The 19,493-nt window shown below is 41.0% G+C and overlaps 1 protein-coding gene across 13 annotated transcripts in view; it reads left to right on the forward strand.

Annotated features, from left to right (window-relative positions):
* The window catches only part of ptprsa (protein tyrosine phosphatase receptor type Sa), a 242,648-nt gene that overhangs the window by 93,462 nt on the left and 129,693 nt on the right, over positions 1-19,493 (forward strand). For all 13 annotated transcript variants that reach the window (XM_022192822.2, XM_022192824.2, XM_022192826.2 and 10 more), the window contains one exon: positions 11,315-11,537. In XM_022192822.2, coding sequence (XP_022048514.1) covers positions 11,441-11,537 — 97 coding nt within the window. In that variant the 5' untranslated portion in view covers positions 11,315-11,440. The remainder of the gene's footprint in view (positions 1-11,314; positions 11,538-19,493) is intronic.

Below are 19,493 nucleotides of genomic sequence, written 5' to 3' on the forward strand. Positions count from 1 at the left end.
AAAACAAACACACCCAGCAGCCCCCATCCCACCCCATTTCTACTAGGGGGGAAAAATGCTGCAGAATGAATTTGCTTTTGTGTTTTTCGCTCTCCTAAAAATATTTTATTTGCGTGCCATAGCATGAGTTTGACTCGCAAACGCACTCATAAGGTGTACGAAAACTTGAGCGTGCGCTTCGTGTGCACACAAGTTAAATCAGGCCGGGATGGATGGCTAGCTAACGGTGTCCTGCTGTGAAGGAATGCGTAGTGTAAGAAAAGAGGATTTAAAGAGGTTTACCAGCTGTCTCACCTCTCACCTTTGGCCTCAACACACACTGCCCTCCTCAACTCCCTATCTGGGCCCTCTGAAATTCATTCACGAAGTGACAGAGTAAGGTGGGAGTTGAAAAGGAAGACGGTGGTGGTGGTGGTGGTGGTGGTGGGGGGGCATCTGTTAGGAGTGAAAGAGTCAGAAGGTGGAAGGGCGCTCAAAGGAGCAATCGCTGACTTTGTAAGCAAAATGCAATGAATGTGTGAGGAAAGAAGCCACACATTGGCACTGTATGGACCTCTATCTATATGTGTGTGTGAGCATTTCTTGTAAGCTCTATTGTGCCATCGTCATCGTCTTTTTCCTGGCTTTTACCCACGTGCATGCCTGTCGTCTACAATAACCTTCTGTCCACCGCACAAACTCTCTCTTTATTCCATGGGTGGGAGGAAAGTAAGGCCAATTCACAACGCTGGCTCTGTGTTTCAATATTGTGGAGGAATACATTAATACAGATCATGCCACATTATTACCTCCCACTGAATGTCCCCCCCCCACTTGTACAGCATCTACCAGCGACTGGCTTAAGCCTCAGTATTTGGTCAAAGGACATATGGCTTTTCCCAATGGGTCTGTCTGATGGTTATCTAGCAACACTGGGGAGGGGATTTTTCAGCTCTGGTTGTCCTGAAACACAGTAGCTGGAATTGTCTGAATGTGTAGCTACTCTTTTGGGTGATTTGTGTCACTTCACGGTTAAATTGGAACAGTCGTGTGCTGAGGTACAGACATGCAAAAACGCCTCATTGTGAAGCCTAATTATTACTCGTTATAATTGACAATAATTATAGTGATCAACAGCAAGATTGGAACAGAATCTGTCTTTGCTATGCAGATGTTTGATGTAGTTTTAGAACGTGTTGCTCTGATGCTTTGGCTTCAAAGCATGTGTTTAGTTCTTCTGTTGTCTTTGTTGTCTTCCGTAAAATTAGTCAGGTATTTTTTCTGTCTTTTTATATCTTTGGTTATCTGTAGCATGCTGAAAAGCAGAACTTGGGGTTTTCAGTAAGTGGCTGTAAAAAACCGTTGTCTTTGCCAGAGTGTAGTGGTAGTGCTGGTGGTGGGACTGTGATGAGTGTACTGACAAGCTGAAAGACGGAGTGTGGGTCAACCTCGCCATCTGTCTCTGCTCTTTACAATGCTGTGTGATTGACAGGGGTGCAGACACTCCCCAAACCTGCAGCCCAAACAGGATCGTCAGAGCCTGCTGCACTTAGTGTTCCAGAACACTGTTTTCTATGGAAGAATGTTCATTTTCTTTTTTATGCATTGAACTATATAGTCAGATTTATAATTGAAATAAGGCAATTTAATGACATATTGTACACTACATAATATTAGCTACCTGTTTGTGCAGAAAGTCAAGCCGAGGTATATTGAATGATGCCCACTTTGGGTGTCTTGTGTTCATCTGCTGGCGAATGAAGTTCTTGCTGCGTTGATAATAGTGGGAAATCTGAATTAGTTGTAGAGATCAATAATTTTCATGTTCACCCCTTCTTTTAGTCAATAATCAGATAATGGCACAAGGATGTGCAAATTAAAATCCACCTTCCCTAATCACACGTGGAAAAAGTTTAATCTTAATTCTGGCTACTGAAGTGAGGTTACTAAATACTATTAAGCCTGCTGATGGGCTTTGGCCCAGTTTCAGAAGCAAATTACCAGGATTAACTCCATTTTCAATTAATTCCCTGAAAAAAAAAATAAGGAACCTGAAAAAGATGACCACACCTGATGAAGAGACTCTTCAATAGAGTTTGCCCCTGTGTATTCGAGTGTGTGTTTCTGTAGCAGTGTGTCTTTGCATATCAATGTGTTTTTATGTGTCATTCTCTCCCCCCACCCATGAGACATACAAGATTCATTAAAAAGCTGCCAGAACAAAAAGAGCCTTTAGATATGAACCCTGAAACAGCAGCCTTGTAACAGCAAAGGGTGCAGCCTCATATTCTATTTAACTGAATGATCGCTATCAAAGCAGGTGAGAATTACATTGGAAACCTGAATTTGAAAAGGCACATAATGGACCTAATTTATTGTCAAGGGATGCTGCTGGCAGAGAGCCATGTCTGTGTTTAAATAAGTTAAATTACTTTTTTTTTTGAAGTAAAGATGCAAAGGTACAACTATCAGACCCCAGAAATACTGGATGTTCCATATTTATACAAGAAAGGTAGCAAAAGAATGTTTCACATAATTCAGTTTAGATATCTGGCATGGAAAATGTTTTTGTTGTTGTTGTTGTTTTTATATTAAGCAAAAAAAATAAAGAAACCCTTTCTAACTGTCACATGTCCTTGTTGGCTTTGGGGTAGAATATTTTTCTCTGATCATCTGCCATGTTGAATCTGTTGCACATATTGTATTTAAACAAAAAGCAAATAGATAAATACACAGCTCTGTCTTGGAACATGCATATCACACATAAATTAAGCAAAAAGAGAAGATTTTATATGTTAGAATTATACTTTTTTAAAGTTATGGGCCAAAGATAGCACCGGTTTCACTCAGTTGTCAATTCTATTAACATGCCAGCATTCATTTTGTTGTGTAGGTGTCACAGTCTTTCAAATGGTATATATCTCATTTTGGAAATGAAACTTCTCAAACCACACAGCAAATGTTACACAGCGAGCCCTGCCAATTGCAGAGAGGAGTTTTGGAGACGTTTTCTAAACACCCTGGTCTGCCAGTCTTCTTTCCCTCCTCTTCCTCCTACTCGATCACTTAGAATAATCTCATCCCCCCCCCCATACGCATCCCATTTCCAGAATGAATATGAAGCGTGCTTCTCCAGCTGTCCCAGCCGCCCTTCAAAAACTTCTTTCCCCCTCCTGTGGCAGCTTTTAAAGGGCATATTCAAGCCGCTGGCCAGTCGGTGTGATGCTTGTCTGACTCTATCGGCAGCCGGCCAAAAACTGATGTCACCTCTCCAGTTCCCCCCTCTCTCCAGCTCTCCTCACCGCCACAGTCTCTCTTAAACAACCGCCCCTTTTATGACAAACTGTCTGGCACCCCCCATCTCACCTCATTTCTCCCGCTTCTAACTGTGACCTGTGAAATGTCCTATAATTAAATGCCCCCCTTATGCAGTATGTAATGTTTAGCAGTGCCGTCTCCTCCTAGAGTTTTCCTATCCAAGGTGATGGCTATCAGCGACAGCACCACCTGTAACCTTCGGCCTTTATCGTCGTTGCCAGCCAGGGTGGCAGACCAGGAGAGGCAGAAAACAACAAGTGTGTGAATTTTGTCTGCCAACTTGTAGCATCACAGCACGGGGAGGTTACATGGGTGGCAGACAGTGTGTCACCTCTCAGCAGCAAACAAAATGGCTGTGCAATAAAGTCCGCATTTAGGTGGTCAGCTTGCCGCCCTAGCCTCCCAGCTGCCAATCCATTTGTCCCTGCTGCACAGCCCCAGAGCTTGCTGCTGTGCACTCAACCTCAACAGAGGTGGATTTCAGCTAAAAGCCTCACAGCCCCGGGTATTTATTTGAAGGACAGTACTGCCTTATAATGTTCGGCGTAAACCCATTTCCGGTCGATCGAACTCAGGGCAACACCGGGAGAAAAACAAAAGGTTGAAGATTCAATGGGCTTGCTGTAATTTAGTCTCAAATCTTTTTGTAAACCTCCAGTTCCTTTTGGAAGCAGTCAGACAAAACACTCTATAATCTATTTTTTTTTTCCGGAGGCTGTGAAGGCCGTCTGCAGATTGATCAGAAAAATTTACTGACGATTCAGAGCAATAAAAAAGAAATTTGAGTCTCAGGCAGACGCATAACTTTAGAAGTAAACATTAAAGTTCTATGCTGCCAGGCCATCATTTCACAGGGAAAGTTAACTTCTAATTTTGGTTAAACCTTTAATGTTATCTTCAGCATTATTTTGCAGCAAAATCTGCGTTAGAAGGCAAAGTGGAGCTCAAAAGGCTCCTAAGATCCCAAAGAAAGGTTGTGGTGCTCCCAGGGGGACAGCAGATGGCCGACACAAGGTGTCTCTGAGGTGTCAAGCACCATTTCTGGGACTGGGAGGTTGGGAACAGTTAAGGGCAAAGGCTCATAGAAAAGCTATTTCCAAGGAGAGGTTGCCTGGGTCTGGCGTTCTGCAATTTTTTAATGAGGTCACGGCAATGCAGCCCTCCTCACCTATGAAAGCAGCTTTCACTTTAGGCAAAAAAGACTGGTCATGCATCACTGTAATAGAAAATGTATTATAATATACTGTGAAGTTTTGTCTGTTGGTACAAATGTCCCAATATAATTGGAGGCTGGGTTCACAGTGGCAGTGTCACGTGTGTGAATTTGTTATCCTGAGATGCCCTGGTTTATTCCAAAGTCATGTGAGACTCTGGAATGCCCCTTAAATTAGGAATATTAATGTCTCTATAAGCGTTTCCTTTCCTCTGCCTCTGATTTCTGTACCGAACATTCAGGGTCATATTTGCGATCACATTTCAGCTCACCTTACCACCTGTTGCAAAAAAAAAAAGATGAGGCCAGTTTTTACCGCTATTGCATTTAAATCTCCGTCCTGCTAAATGCTTAAAACGTTACAGGCGACACCTTATGTGCATCTTATACATTTCGCTTGCGTCAGCTCTTCGTCTTCCACCGGTCTTCCCTACGCACAGCTAATGACAGGTGCACCTTATTTCAAATTCTTTTGACAGTGATCGCACAGGATGGAGATCAGCGAAAGAGTGAAGCGGGGAGGTAGATACACACTGGAGCATTTACATAATAGTCCTGCGGTTCCATGCAAATTCATGTGATTCCCCACCAAACATCTGCAATGCAAGCATAGTTTAGTATGCATGAGTTCAAAGGGGGAAGGGGAGGGGGAGAGGAGGGAACGAGGGAAAGGAGTGAAAGGGGGTGAGGTGGAGGAAAATAAAACTGAGCTGGAGGATTGGAAGGATGACTAGTCTGATCAGGGGGATATATTTAGAAGAAAAACATGCCTTCCTTTACATACGTCTCACAGAGGGTTTAGCTTTAAATGCAACAATGTTCAGAAAGCTTCAAAGGTGGAAGGAGGTGAGTTTGTGTGCATGTTTGTTGGTGTCATTGCTTGTCAGTAATACATAATCAATACTGTCAGATTTTTAACAGAGCAGATGGATGCTATAGCCTTGTTTTCTAGCTGAGGTTGGGGCGTGTGTCTGGTACATATATCTGGTTCTCATGAAGACAAACACACTCACAATTACTCACAGATACAGAAACAGATAAATTATATGGGCACAGATAGATGAATTCATACCAAATGATTTTGCAGCTGCAGGCTTACAAGCACAAAAAATACAGAAATGTGAAATCACTGGACACAGAATTGTATACACTATTAAAGTCTGAGCCACTAGAAACATGCAGCTTATGCCCTCATAAACACGTTTGTCTCAGGCATGTACAAGCCTTAAAAAGGTGCTAGCAGAAACACATGGACTGTATTATTCATACATACAACACATACACATTCCCTAGTCATAACGTCGAAGAACATATAGTATACAGATATCGTATACAGATAAAATGAGTGGGCCTGCACCTCACATCTGTATGTGGTTGGTCCTCTGAGGTATGAATCAATGGCAGACAGTAAACTGGTTGTGGTAAAAGCCTGTAACTCGGGGCTGATGCATAAAAACTTCATCCAAGGTGAAAGACTGCAGAGGGAGAGATAGCGGCTGAAGGCTGAACATAAACGGCAGATAGCAGAGTTTAGAAAGGACCATAAAAAGGCCTCTGTTTGCTTCAAAATTATTATTTTTCCATCATCCTACAACAGAAAATAGGATAATTGACTTCGACTTATTATTATCCCCCGCCTCCACGAAGTGGAAAAGGGGGATATAGGTTTGGCCTCCGTCTGTCCATCCGTCCGTCCGTCCGTGCTTCCGTGCGTCCGTCCGTCCGTCCGTCCGTCCGAGATGAAGGGGACAGCTTTTCTCAGAAACTATTACAGCTAGGATTACGAAATTTAGAGTGTAGCTTTACACCATGGACACCTTGATCAAGTTCGAAAATGAGACCTGTGTGATAATATTTAACAGAGTTATGGCCCTTGATCACTATTTTGGATATAGACTCATAGACATCACATGTGGCGGGGGATATTGATGACCATGTTGTCTTGTTGTAACTGCAGCAACTGTATCAGGTCCTCTTTGGTGCTATGTTTTACTGGAAAGATAAGTTGGTGTAATAGTTTTCTCCGATTACCAATATTGGAGACAAGTCTTCCCTTCCTTTGAGCCTACTTTTCTTCATTTTTGGATTTTGAACAGATAAGACTGCTAAAGTGGCCCCTCGAATAGGTTTTATTAGTAGTGTTTTAGAGTATTTTTAGACATTGAAGAACACACTAAATGAAGATATTTAGGCTTCAGCTCCTTTTACATGCCTTGACATTCCTCAGTACATGTCTTCCATCCATGGCGAATCAAAATCATCCCTACAGCCAGGAGTCCTTACAGGCTTGGTCAGTTAGTGTCCTGTACCCTGAAAACTCGATCTTGTTGTTACATACACTCTAGAACCAGACAAAGAAGGAAAAACTCACAGTTTGAAAAAAAATCTACAGTCTGTAAAAGTCATGTTTTGGACTCAACAAACACTGAGAATATTATTCTTTTTGAAAGTCTAGACATCAAACACTTGGTTTTGACCATCAAGCCCAACCAAACTGTGGTCTTTTTAACTGCCTGTGTGAAGTGAGCTTACTGTTCATCTCATAAAAGGGATTATTAATGTGGCGCCTCAGGTGATAAGCAGTTTTCTCTGTGTAGATTCAACTACACATCTTCAGAGGGTATGTGCGTGTGTTTTTAACAGTTCCTGTGTTCGGAACAGTAGTGTGCATGATGGAAACAGTTTGGTGTCTTGAAGTTGCTTATCTCATAGCCTCATATTGTGAAATTCGACCTGCACCTTCATTCTCATTGTTCGATTCACTCCTTCCTTGTTAATTTTTTGCGGTCCATTGTGGCATGTGTGCATGTGCACACATTTTTATATCTACTGGTCCTGTTCTCATTTCATGCTTATGGCGCAAATTTCCATCTCCCCTTCCCTTCAGTGCCTTTCTCAATCTCGGTAATCAAATGCATTAGTATCAATATTGCATGGGGAAACGAGCTGAATTTAAAGCTTGACCATGTCAAAGTGAGAGTCCCTGATAGCCAGTGACTGCCACCACTCAGTGGAAATTGTGCTGCCATTTTAGGTGTAATTACTGAAGTCTGGCGCCGGGTTAATATCTAGAGTGATGGGCAGTTTTCACAGGGGATAAAAAGTTCTAGCTTCAAAATATATTCATTGCCCATCAGTGGGAATAGTATAGAGTTTAATGAATAGTCACTTGAATGTGCCACTGTATGAATGCAGACTTTAATTAGAAAAAATAAAGCACTTTTTAATTTCATTTTTAAATCTGATTGAAATGTTTAATGTTAAAGTATTTAGGAAAAATGTCAAAATACATAGCTTTGCTGTATTGTCTAATAAGTGTTTATGAGTAACAAATTAGCAAATGCTGAACAATGTGGGCATCCTATTGGAGATGCGTCTGATAAATCAATCAGTGATTCACCTTTTAAACCTGGTTTGTTAGATCAACATCCAGTAGAAATATTCCGACGCATTTGTAATTTTCTAACGTTAACCTCTTCACACTTTGTGGTTTATGCTTAGAAACGTGCAAAACTAAAATCATAATCCAAGTTGCAGAAGTACGGTAGAATTCTGTTGTAAAATTTCTGCTGATAAATGCTGGTACGTGATACGGCATGTTACTCAAAGTTGCTTTGAGATAGCATGCTTTTTCTTTGTTCATCATGCTCACTAATGCAAACTAGTGCAAATGCACTAATATGCAAGTTGATGCAGCCATCCAAGTCCCATTGAAATCTCTAAAACTTGATCATTAGCGGTTTCCTCCTGATTACAGCCTATAATGTGGAAGCAGCTGAGGGTTTATCAATCGATCGGCTTCTCAGGTAGCATTGCCAGAATGCTAAATGGTCTATCATTCCTCTGCCCATTTTACAAGGAAAGTAAGAAAATTTTTTTAGCAAGAGTTTACAGCTGCTAAGAGACACCTCTTAACAGGAGAAACATGCTGTGATTTCCATATCCTGTCTTTTATTTTTAGCAAATGATTGCCATATGCAACTTTCAGACACTCATGTAAATTTTATGGAATAGATAAAAGTTACATTTCAGTTTGTTTTTTTTTAGCCTCCCAAATCCATTTAAAATATGTGTAGGCTTGAATGTATTTGTTCTATGTAAACTTCTCTCTTCGTCTTTTATGCACGACTGACAAAAGCAGGCAGCAGCAAGCATTGTAGACGGCTTCTATGGTGAAACTGAAGCCCACACATGACCTTAGGTTATGTTGGCTGTTCAACAACAATAGATGTTGTAATTGTGTTGTGAAGTTTATATAGCAACCAAAGGTGGAGATAGAAAGCCGTGCCCTCGGGGGAGGGCCATAAATCATAACCTAGGCATCTTGTGAGCAGAGATAGAGTAATTCCCTACAGGCATGCGAGATTCCCTCTACCTCCACCAATGTTTACACTCAGAACAATAGGGGCATCATTCACAAGTCCCCTAGACAATTTGATACTCCCTTATTCTCTGTATTCATGTTTCTGTATTTCCCTCACTTCTCAGCAATATCACCTGCCCTCTAGGCCAAGGAAAAGGAAGATGAAAAAAAAAATCAAACAGGGACACACATGTTGGTCGTGTGTGTGTTGAAAGATGAGATGAGCTTCTGAAAAACACGCACTCTTTCTTGGCACGCTGTCGCCACAAAAGATCCATTGTTGATCTTCCGCTTTGTGTTTTTGTAAGTGCGTTCGTTTCACGTGTTCTTCAATTTCTCTGTTTGAATTGCGTATGTAATGGGAAAAAAACCCGGCGTGTTTCTAGCTGAATAGATTTTGTGGCCTATATGGGTTTTTGCTGTATGTGTTTGCGGTTTTTATTCTGCCTGCAGCTGGATGTGTTTGCTGAGTTTTTTTAATGCCAGTTGAGGAGCCTAGTGTAGTAGTTGTGAAGGGTGGGGCACTTTTATATGTCTTCTGTCTGAAGTACTGGGTTACACTGCAATTAGCTGTGGTTTTCTGCTTCTCGCAAGGCCACTGCCAAATACATAAAGCCCTGTAAAACAGCAGCATGACATTAACCTTTTAACTCTTTTGACAACTTAGCAGCTTGATACAACTGACAAAATTACAAAATTAGAGGTAAAGGTTGCTGTATGTGATTTAAATTATGCTTTTATTTGTATAATCATTTTATTTTATTGAACCAAGGTGATCTCAGCTGTTGTAGATTTTGCTTTAGTCAGTTTTGCCCCCATTTTTACTCCCAGTGTTACCACTCACATGTATTTTAAGTGAGGTAGTTTAAATATTACATTGACGTATCCCTGCTTTTCAGTGGTAGCCTGTACAGTCACTTTCTTTTGACCTATGTGCCTCTGACCATAATTGCAGCTGAATGATCGAGCTTGTCAGTTTACAAGGCTATTTTTGAAGTACATTCATTTCACATTTCAGCCACTGACACTCTTGTCAAAACCAACTTGCAGTGTGTAGAAAGTAAGGGTTTTATGATGTGCTCAGGGACATTTTGAAAAGTGACAGTTTTAAGGATCAAAATGGAAAACCTATGTTGAAAGTATATTTTCTTTATCATCTAGATTACTGAGGGAAAAAAAAAGATGAACTACATTCTGCCTGCACAGTTTGTGCTATTGTGCCCTGTTAGCCACCTAGTGTTCAGCTAATTAATCTCCCTTCTAAAGAATCACCCTCACCCTTCATGTGGTGAGGCGAGGACTGGGATCCCCGGAGATTGAGGGAGTTCATTGTCTGGCACAAGGACACTAAAGCAGGGCAGATGCTGGCTGACACAGGGGCTCAACTCTTTCTCCTGTGATCTGGGTCCTCTGAGAGTGGATGGCTTGGTGGTTTTCATATTCACTGCTTGATTGCTTAGGCTGGCATTGCTTCCTTCCCGTTCACATATCCTTGTCCTTATACGTTTCTGAAATTGTATCTACTGAATGTAATGCACGTTTTTAAAAAAAATCATACTCCTTACAACCATGTCATGGATTTCTCTCACCTCTCTCTTTCTATGTCTGTTTATTCATTTCTTTTTAATTTAAGAGTATGTATAACCGCTCGTTGGTGGCTCTGTGGTGCAGCAGCCATATCATTGAAACAACCGGAGTGTGTGTCTGTGTGTGTGGTTGGTCCCTTTGTGCAGTTTGAGGGGATTAATGGCAGTTTGACTAAAAACAAAGAGATGATGCCTGGAATATCATTAGGTTGCCTGTGTAATTACAAGGCAATGAGAGAAGCAAGTCATGGCAAGATCAGGCGATTAGGAAAGGGGGGAAAAAAGAATAGAAAACAATGACCGCCCTGCTAATTAACAGATGTGAGGAGATGCTGCTTGTGAGATGGGAAGGTTACAGGTTGTGGAGGATGTGACACTTTTGCTTCCTTTAGTTTACGGACGCCTTATTACCTCACAGCCATTTATGTGTCAGCCGGAGTAAAAGGGTTGTGAAAAGTGCAGCAGAGTGTCATTGTCATGCGGGTTTATCAAAAGTCGCATGTCCTGTTGATGCGGGTAAAACTACCACCTTTGGAACTGTGAGTGGCTCCAACTAAGAGTTGCCTGTCAGATGCTCAGAAGTAATAGATATAGTTTGGCACCATTATGTGTAGGTGTTTTTGTCCCATCTGGAGCTGTTGCAACAATCAAATTGCCATGTTTGTTCAGTGTCCCTATGCACAAGCAGTGATTTATATCTGTGTACTGGATGTTAAGATGTTGTCAAATGTAGGCAGAAATGAAGGCAACTATTACAGAGAAACTGGTGCCAGTATTGTGGTCCTTGCATAAGTAAGAATAGTGAACAAAAATACAAGCATTTATTAATTTTTCTGTCTCTCTGTCTTCTTGTAGAGTGCCAAGCCGTCCTGCGTGAAGACCCCAGACTTCCCAGCGCAGCCGGGGCCTCGGCTCTCCAGCCAGGTCAAAGATTCATCCCACCCTGCCCTCCCCTGTCCCCCCTTCCCTACCGGAGCCAAAATGGCCACCAGTGGTGCCCTGCGCCTCTCCTTGCCACTCCTGCTGCCTGTGACCACCCTGCTGCTATCACTGCTGCTCACCGGCTCCCACGCCTTATGTAAGTACCTGGATAACGATCAATTACACCGCTGCTGATAGCTTCCCGTCTTTCCTGTGCAACTTCTTTTGAAGATTCCTCTTTCATATATGACACCAGAAACCAGGGATGGTGAAATGTGTAATTGACAAGTTGGCAAGGATTTGGTGAGCATTTCCTTCAAATTTTTGCTACTGCCCTTTCAGATATGTTTGTAGTGTGTGCATTAAAACATGCATTTGCTGTACGTATTGTGAATCCCATTTTTGAAAGAGAATTTAGCATCATAGTTGATATAGTTTTTCTGCTTCAACAAAGGTATTGCACTGCAGTGTCAGGAGGTAGATTTTAGTTGGAAGCTACATCTTTATAGAAGCCGTAGCAAGAGCAGCACATTAGCAGGGCAGGAGCTACTCAAGTGATCAATGTGTGTCTGCACAACAGACGCTGACGCTCAGTATTGAGTTGTAGGTCCCTTGTGCTTTGGAATCATTGTAGTTACATGTATGAAATGCAGCTTGTATAGACAGATGTGCTGATTGAAATATTCTGTTAAATGCACATGAATGAGGTTGAAAAATGGGGCTGAAGTGCTTTTGTGTATTTGAAATTGTTGCACATGTATTTGTTTTCTAGGCCCTCAGCTGACACTCTTACAATAAGTGAGGTTGGATATCAGTCAATTTTGATGTCATTTTTTTCTTGGATGTCAATAGGCACCACCCAGACAATTTTACAACATTTACATCTGCAAATATTTACCATTCAGGCATGATGTCTGTCTGTATATATTGTCCTCCGTAACTTCCCATGTTAGTAAAAGGGGAACGTCGGTAGTCTCTTATCCCACCCTGTCAACTCCTGCTTAGGATTTGTTCCGCACCATTTCCCCGTTAAGATGGGCTTAGAGCAGCATTAAGGAGACAAAACAAAGATGAGGCTCTGCAGAGAAATAGAACAAGAGTGATGGCGAGGTAGGGAGGCTTCCCCCTGGGTTTCATTGTTTGCAAATCCTGTGTGTGTGTGTGAGCGTGTAGGTGAGTGTGTTGATGAGAATGTAAGAGAATTATACATGCATTGAAGGGGGAAATGTGTGTGCATCTTTGTGTATATGCCTCTAATTCTGTGTGTGCAATAGCCTTGGAGTATGACGAGACTGCGCCTGTTTGCGTGCACGTGTCAGCTGACTGTACATTCATTCTTTATGCAACATGTTACGTATGTATTTGTTGATTTACTGCATGTGTCGAGGGGCGTGATGTTGTCTCCTTTTTATTGGATCTCCTCCCTTCTCGACTGCACTGCTTTTGCTGCAACGTTAGTACAATGAAAGGAGGATTTACAGTGACAGAACTAATCAAAAATAGTGAGCAAGAGAACAAAAACTGATCTTAAAATGTCATTTAAAAATAATCATCAACAGATTCAGTTTGACATTTCAGGCATGTTGTCGAATAGTGTAGGTGCTGAAATTTAGAGGAAGTCGAGTCATGGCTGATTTTTCTGTCTATCTTAGGTAAATTGCAAGAAAAATTACATGTTTCACCTTGTTCGCAGGGTCTATCTTGACATCAGTCACAGCTTTGACATTCGGTGATTTTATTCTCAGTGGTTCATGATAACACGAGGACCACTTGATTTTTTTTTTCTTATGTTGCTATAGAACTGTCTACCTTTGATTGCATGGTGGTTTGAGTGTCTGGTAGCGTAATTGGAGTGTCTTTCAGCTCAGCTGGCCAAAAAAAAGAAATATCTGAAATTCCACTCAGACAGATGTCAGACAGATGTCTTTGTTCTTCTCCTTCTTTTTTGCCTTTTCTGTCTCGGTGACACTAAGGCCACACATTCATGACAGTAAAGTAAATGTGTAAAAGCGTCTCCTCTTAACATGTTGCACAGAAAAATGTTTCTTCAGTTCTTTTGCCCGCTGGATGTGAGGACTCAGTTTCTCTCTTCTTGCAGCCTCTGTTTGCTCTCCCTGGTTTAAATAACATTCAGTGCAGTCTGCTTCATCTTAATGGAGATTAGCTTTCCCTCTCTCCCTCACAACGGTAGGGCTCTCTCCCCATCTGTCAGTATCTGCCAGTCTTTGTCTAACACTGCCTGTAGATATGATTGCTGTTTTTGTCGGGCTCTCTCACTCTGTCTCATTGTCCCTTTCTTATTTTTACACCCCCCCCCCCCCCCCTCCCCCTATTCCACCCTCCTTCTGGCAATGCACACAGTGTCTCACTCTTCCTTCTCATCTCTATTGGTGGGCCTCACAGTGTTGCCACTCGTGTGTGCAAATATATGCACACATTCACAGACTACTTTCCTTTTGCTCACTCTGATTGTCTTTCACCCCCACGTGCACAACCACACACACACACACACACACACGCACACGCACACACTCAGCCCAGTAGAGCAGTTGTCCAATTATTTTCACTCCCACTTGGTGGACTGAAAGGATGCCACCGTTTTGCAGAAAAGCCCATCTAAAAGCATGATGTCATCCCTTCCTCTTACTTCCCTTGCTCTCTCTCCGTCGCTCTCTCTCTCTCTCTTTCTCGCTCTCTCTCTCTCTGCCCTCCATTCCTTTTATTTACACTCATAAATCACTGTGAGAAGGAGACATTTTTAATCAAAAGAGAAAGATATATGGCTCAATAAATCCTGCAACCCCAACCATCATAATGCACGGCTGGTGTGTATGTCTATATTTGTCTACGCGTTTGCATACATTTGTGTTCAGGTACACACAGTCGCGCGTGTGTGTATGTGTGTGTATGCAAAGACAGAATAATCCTAATGTGTGGACTGTCACCTGAACTGTATTGTAGGTGGCTGTAGCATATTGATTGGATTATCGAACTATAGCATTTGTTGACGCATGGTCGTAAAACTAGATGGCAGTGTCATGCATTCATTTTACAAGTAAGACCAACAGTAAATTTGTTTACTTTTTGATATGCGTGTATGTATTTTTAGCGTTTGTTTAAGTCTCTTTTAGCTCCAACAAACTGTGTGTCTTTCATGAGTCCATAAATAAGATTTAAGTATAGGCAATAAATATATAGATAAATAAAGTTAAGCATTAAAATAACTATTTAATCAAGCTAATTATTTGTGTTGTACACACACTAATAATACAACCAGCGCAGTACAGTGCAGTTTTAATTCATGATTCATTAACTATTCATAGAATTCATGTAAGACTGCAAACCAGGGTGCTTTTAAGTCATGATTAAAGAGAAAAAAGAATTCAGCAAAGACTCAGCACTGCTCAAAACTGTAAGTGTAAAATATGTAAACAAATGTCTTAGACAGTGTTGGTTAAAAGAACAAGAGTGATTTTACACATATGTATGCATTTTTAAATCAAACAACTGAAAGGTTGTGTTTTTGTAGAGAATATTAGTTCATGAGCTTTCCATCCATTGGTTTGGTGAAGACACTTTGTCCACCCATTCACTTCTCTGAAAGGCAGCACACAGTCAAACACCCAGCTGGATCTGAAGACAGAAACGCCATTCGGTGCAGAATGAAAGCAGTCAAATGCTTCAGTAACACTTACACACCGCTCACGTCTTGCTTTTACTGTGGAATCCCCATCTGGACAAACTTGAGCTGTTACAGCAATGCCACTTTTACCAATTCCTATTGTGACAGCTCCCTTAGTTTTGTCATTGGATGTTCAGGTCTTTAAAAAGTCACATGGGGATTCTTTTTTTCCCAGCTGCTGTATTTTAACAAGAACCACTATTTCGAGTTGCTATCGTAGTTCCCCCTGATTATTCCCCTTTATGCCTGTGATTTTATCCTGCCTTTGTTCATATTTTCCCCCCAAGTTTTATGCGAAAAGCATAAAACTTTGTCCGTCATTTTTCACTATACAGCACTTTCCTGGCTTTTCTTCAGTTGCGTGACACTATCTTTAAATATGTGTTGGTATTTTGGTTTTTGGACAGGTAGACTGAGTTATTTGTTGTGATTTTTTTGAGGGCAATTCACTTTCTCCTCATTTCTTCCTCGTCCTTTTTTGGCCTTTCCCAACTGTGGCATTTTGGCAAAGAACTTCTAATAGTAATTGGCCAGAACTCACAGTGATGAGGTGAGGGTGTTCAATTATTTATAATCCTTTGAAACTGCCAATTGGAAAAAAAATGAAGCCCCTTAGTGGACCTCTTGTTTCCTTGTTCTCATTCTTTACATCTTTGCTCCTCTGTTTCTCGCTTCTTGTTTCTCTCCCTTTGCTCTTTGTTTTTCTTTTTTCTTCACTCACTCCTTATTTTCCTCACTCAAATTATGTTTGAGCCAAGACTGTCAAGTTAATTCTATCAAATTCAATTTTGTGTGCGCCCTGCTGTTGCATGCTGGGTCCCATGTTTCACTCTATGTACTGTTATTTTTTACTCTGTCAAATGAGAGGAAAGCAAGTTAATTTTTAATTGAGTTCCAGACACGAATTTGTGCTTCAAGTATCTTGTTGGTGCTGGCTAAAGGTTGAATTCTCTGAGATGTACGCACACAAATGGCAGAGGGGTGCATTATAATTTAGTAATGCAAAAAAACATCTTCTCTTCATAATTAAATGCTTTTTTTGGGACACATCAACCCCCCTGTTTTGCAGTGCATGAAATCAACAGTAATCTTGAGTCAGAATTAAGGTTTTTAGGGTGTCTAAAGCATTACATAAATGGACCAGCTGTTCATCAGCTTTAGTCAACCCTGTCCTTACAGAACTACATCTCTACACAACTCAACTACAATATAGTCAACATTATGAAAGCAATGTGTGTGTGTTTTTTTAAATTGATGTATGATCTCACATATGACAGTTATGAACGACTTTCAGCTCCAAAGAGCCACAAAGTCCAACACAAAGAGGTGGGAGGCCATGATGGAGGCATAAGTCAGCAAGAGGAGCCTCAATCAGGAGATCATGATTCACGTCTCACATGAAACCATTGTTCTTCAGCTGATGTTTAGTGTTGAGTCTTTGTTGGTTTTCAGCTTACACACTCTCTTTGACTAGTTTTAGGCATCAAAGCTATGTGGGTAGGTTTCAAAAAATATCATGATTTGGTTGACACTTCCACAATGATAAGTACATGTCAGAAGCTTAATTGAGTTTGAGCAACCAAAAGGAATTTGTTAGGTTGAGGGGAACATGATGGGTTGGTTAAAATTTTACCCTTTTACAACATGTTCGAAGCTTTTTCTCTGTTTTCTGGGTCACCATGGTGAAAAATCCTTCCCCATCTAGTAAATGATTGGTTGGCTAGAAAGTAGAGTGATAAAACAAATAGTAAATATAGAAAATTTCAAAGTTTATTTATATAGCCCTTTACAAAAGCCCTTTACAAAAGCTTTCTGACACTAGGCAGCACATTTCTCTCCAGAATGCCTTGATAGTCTTCAGATTTCATCGTACCTTGCACACTTTCAAGACACCCTGTGCCAGATGCAGCAAAGCAGCCCCAAAACATTACTGAGCCTCCTCCATGTTTCACCGTAGGGACAGTGTTCTTTTCTTCGTATGCTTGGTTTTTGAGTCTATGAACATAGAGTTGATGTGCCTTACCAAAAAGCTCCAGTTTGGTCTCATCTGTCCAAAGGACATTCTCCCAGAAGCTTTGTGGCTTGTCAACATGCATTTTTGCAAATTCCAGTCTGGCTTTTTTATGAGTTTTTTTCAGCAGTGGTGTCCTCCTTGGTCGTCTCCCATGAAGTCCACTTTGGCTCAAACAACGACGAATGGTGCGATCTGACACTGATGTACCTTGGCCTTGGAGTTCACCTTTAATTTCTTTGGAGGTTGCTCTGGGCTCTTTGGATACAATTCCAACGATCCGTCTCTTCAATTTGTCATCAATTTTCCTCTTGCGGCCACGTCCAGGGAGGTTGGCTACTGTCCCGTGGGTCTTGAACTTCTGAATAATATGAGCCACTGTTGTCACAGGAACTTCAAGCTGTTTAGAGATGGTCGTATAGCCTTTACCTTTAAGATGTTTGTCTATAATTTTTTTTCGGATGTCCTGGGACAATTCTCTCCTTCGCTTTCTGTTGTCCATGTTCAGTGTGGTACACACCTTTTCACCAAACAGCAGGGTGACTACTTGTCTCCCTTTAAATAGGCAGACTGACTGATTATGAGTTTGGAAACACCTGTGATGTCAATTAAATGACACACCTGAGTTAATCATGTCACTCTGGTCAAATAGTTTTCAATCTTTTATAGAGGTACCATCATTTTTGTCCAGGCCTGTTTCATTAGTTTGTTTTTTTAAATAATTATGTTAATCAACAATTCAAAAGTAATGGCTGTTTTTGATTATTTAATTTTCAATAATTTTTTATTTATTGTTACTTTTGTGAGTTTCAAGTGATTTCAGTGAGAATTGTGGATTTTTCCTTCTTTAACTGAGGGGTACCAACAATTTTGTCCACGTGTGTATAACCCAGGTCTAACAATGTAGCATAATTGTATCTGTGTTTTTTTATTTCGTTTTATTTTTCCTATAGGCTCCATGCCAACATTTGATTGCCTTCAGTGTCACAGTTACTGTTAATATTTTTGGACAATGACACTGCTCAATGTCCACATTTTTCAAAATAAAAGACAAACACTTTTATTTATTTCGCTGTTTTTTTTAACTGTGTCAAAAACCTACTGAATGTCAACATGTACATATTCATCTAACTGTTCATTTTCTGTACTACTCCTACTAGGGTAATGTGCTGGAAATGTGCTTGCTTGCTGGAGACGTACTGATTATAAGATGACTGAAAAGTGTTGACAAGAAAGCATCATTAAAATAATTAACTTAAAATGATTAACAGTGCGGCTCGTCGGGTTGCAAGGAGAGCATGCAATAGATTCACGTCTCCTATTAAACTGGCTCAAAAAGATAAAACATTATCGCTCAAACTCACTTAGCATAATTCACTGTATTAAAATGAGCCTTTAAAATCCCAGTTTTGGTCAGCAGTGGATCAAAGAGTTCTCCTCTAAGCTTGCAGTCCCGAAGACAATGCTTCTGTCTATTCTCTTCTTTTTTTCCCCCGATCATCTCTCTTTCTTAGCCTCTTTTCAGCAGCATGCTCCAGTAGTTTGAGCGATGTTATATGAACTCAGTTTGACAGAACAATACAGGAGACTGAAGTGTATAAAAGGTGCTATCCCTCTGTTTTTTTTTTCTTCTTCCAACAGAAAAGAGTTCAACCCATCACCAGGGTGGCTTTTAAAACTGTAATGTCTCCAGTGCTTTTATTAGCAAGTTTAGATCTTCAAAGGTTTCTGAATCCCTCAAAAAGAAAGATATTCCTTGATGCCTTGTTCACTTGGTAGTTTTTAAAACTTTCCCTCTCAGACTGCACAGGTGAAGGCTTTTCCTTATATGTGACTTCACTTGGATTTAAATTTCAAGAAAGATGCGATGAGTGTTTATGAGTGGCTTATGTTGTGTTTTCAGTGGAGCGATGGACGCTTGTTTTGTCTCCATTTTCTTTATTCTCTTGTCCTCTGTTTTGATCAGACCTATAACACCGTCAGCAATTTAAGGTGTCCTCTTCATTTAATGAGCCAACAAGTGTCAATTGCCTCAAGTGGGTCTCTAAATGACACAAAATTGTTCTCATTTCACCTGCTGTCTGTGCGCTCTGTGGCCGTTTTGAAATCAGGCACATACTTAAGCTTAATTTCCGCCCTCTCTCTGAGGAATCAAGTCTATTTATTTCCACTGGGCTGAAGGATACTCGGTGTCTTTTACTTTTTTCTTTAGCCTTCGACAATGGTTTCAGTGGGACCAATTTGTGCACATTACGACTGTGCTACTCTTTCTAGAAATGCAGCTTCACTGTGACAGCAGTGTGGTTGGGCAAAGTTTTCACCTCTGGGTACCAACACTCCAGAACTTATTTCGTGCCAGGTTCCCACATCCTGCCACAAGTCCCTCATGGGCAGCTAAGCCTGTGCCCTGTGAGTCAGTC

The sequence above is a fragment of the Acanthochromis polyacanthus genome, chromosome 4, assembly GCF_021347895.1.
Source record: "Acanthochromis polyacanthus isolate Apoly-LR-REF ecotype Palm Island chromosome 4, KAUST_Apoly_ChrSc, whole genome shotgun sequence".
Classification (NCBI taxonomy): domain Eukaryota; kingdom Metazoa; phylum Chordata; class Actinopteri; family Pomacentridae; genus Acanthochromis; species Acanthochromis polyacanthus.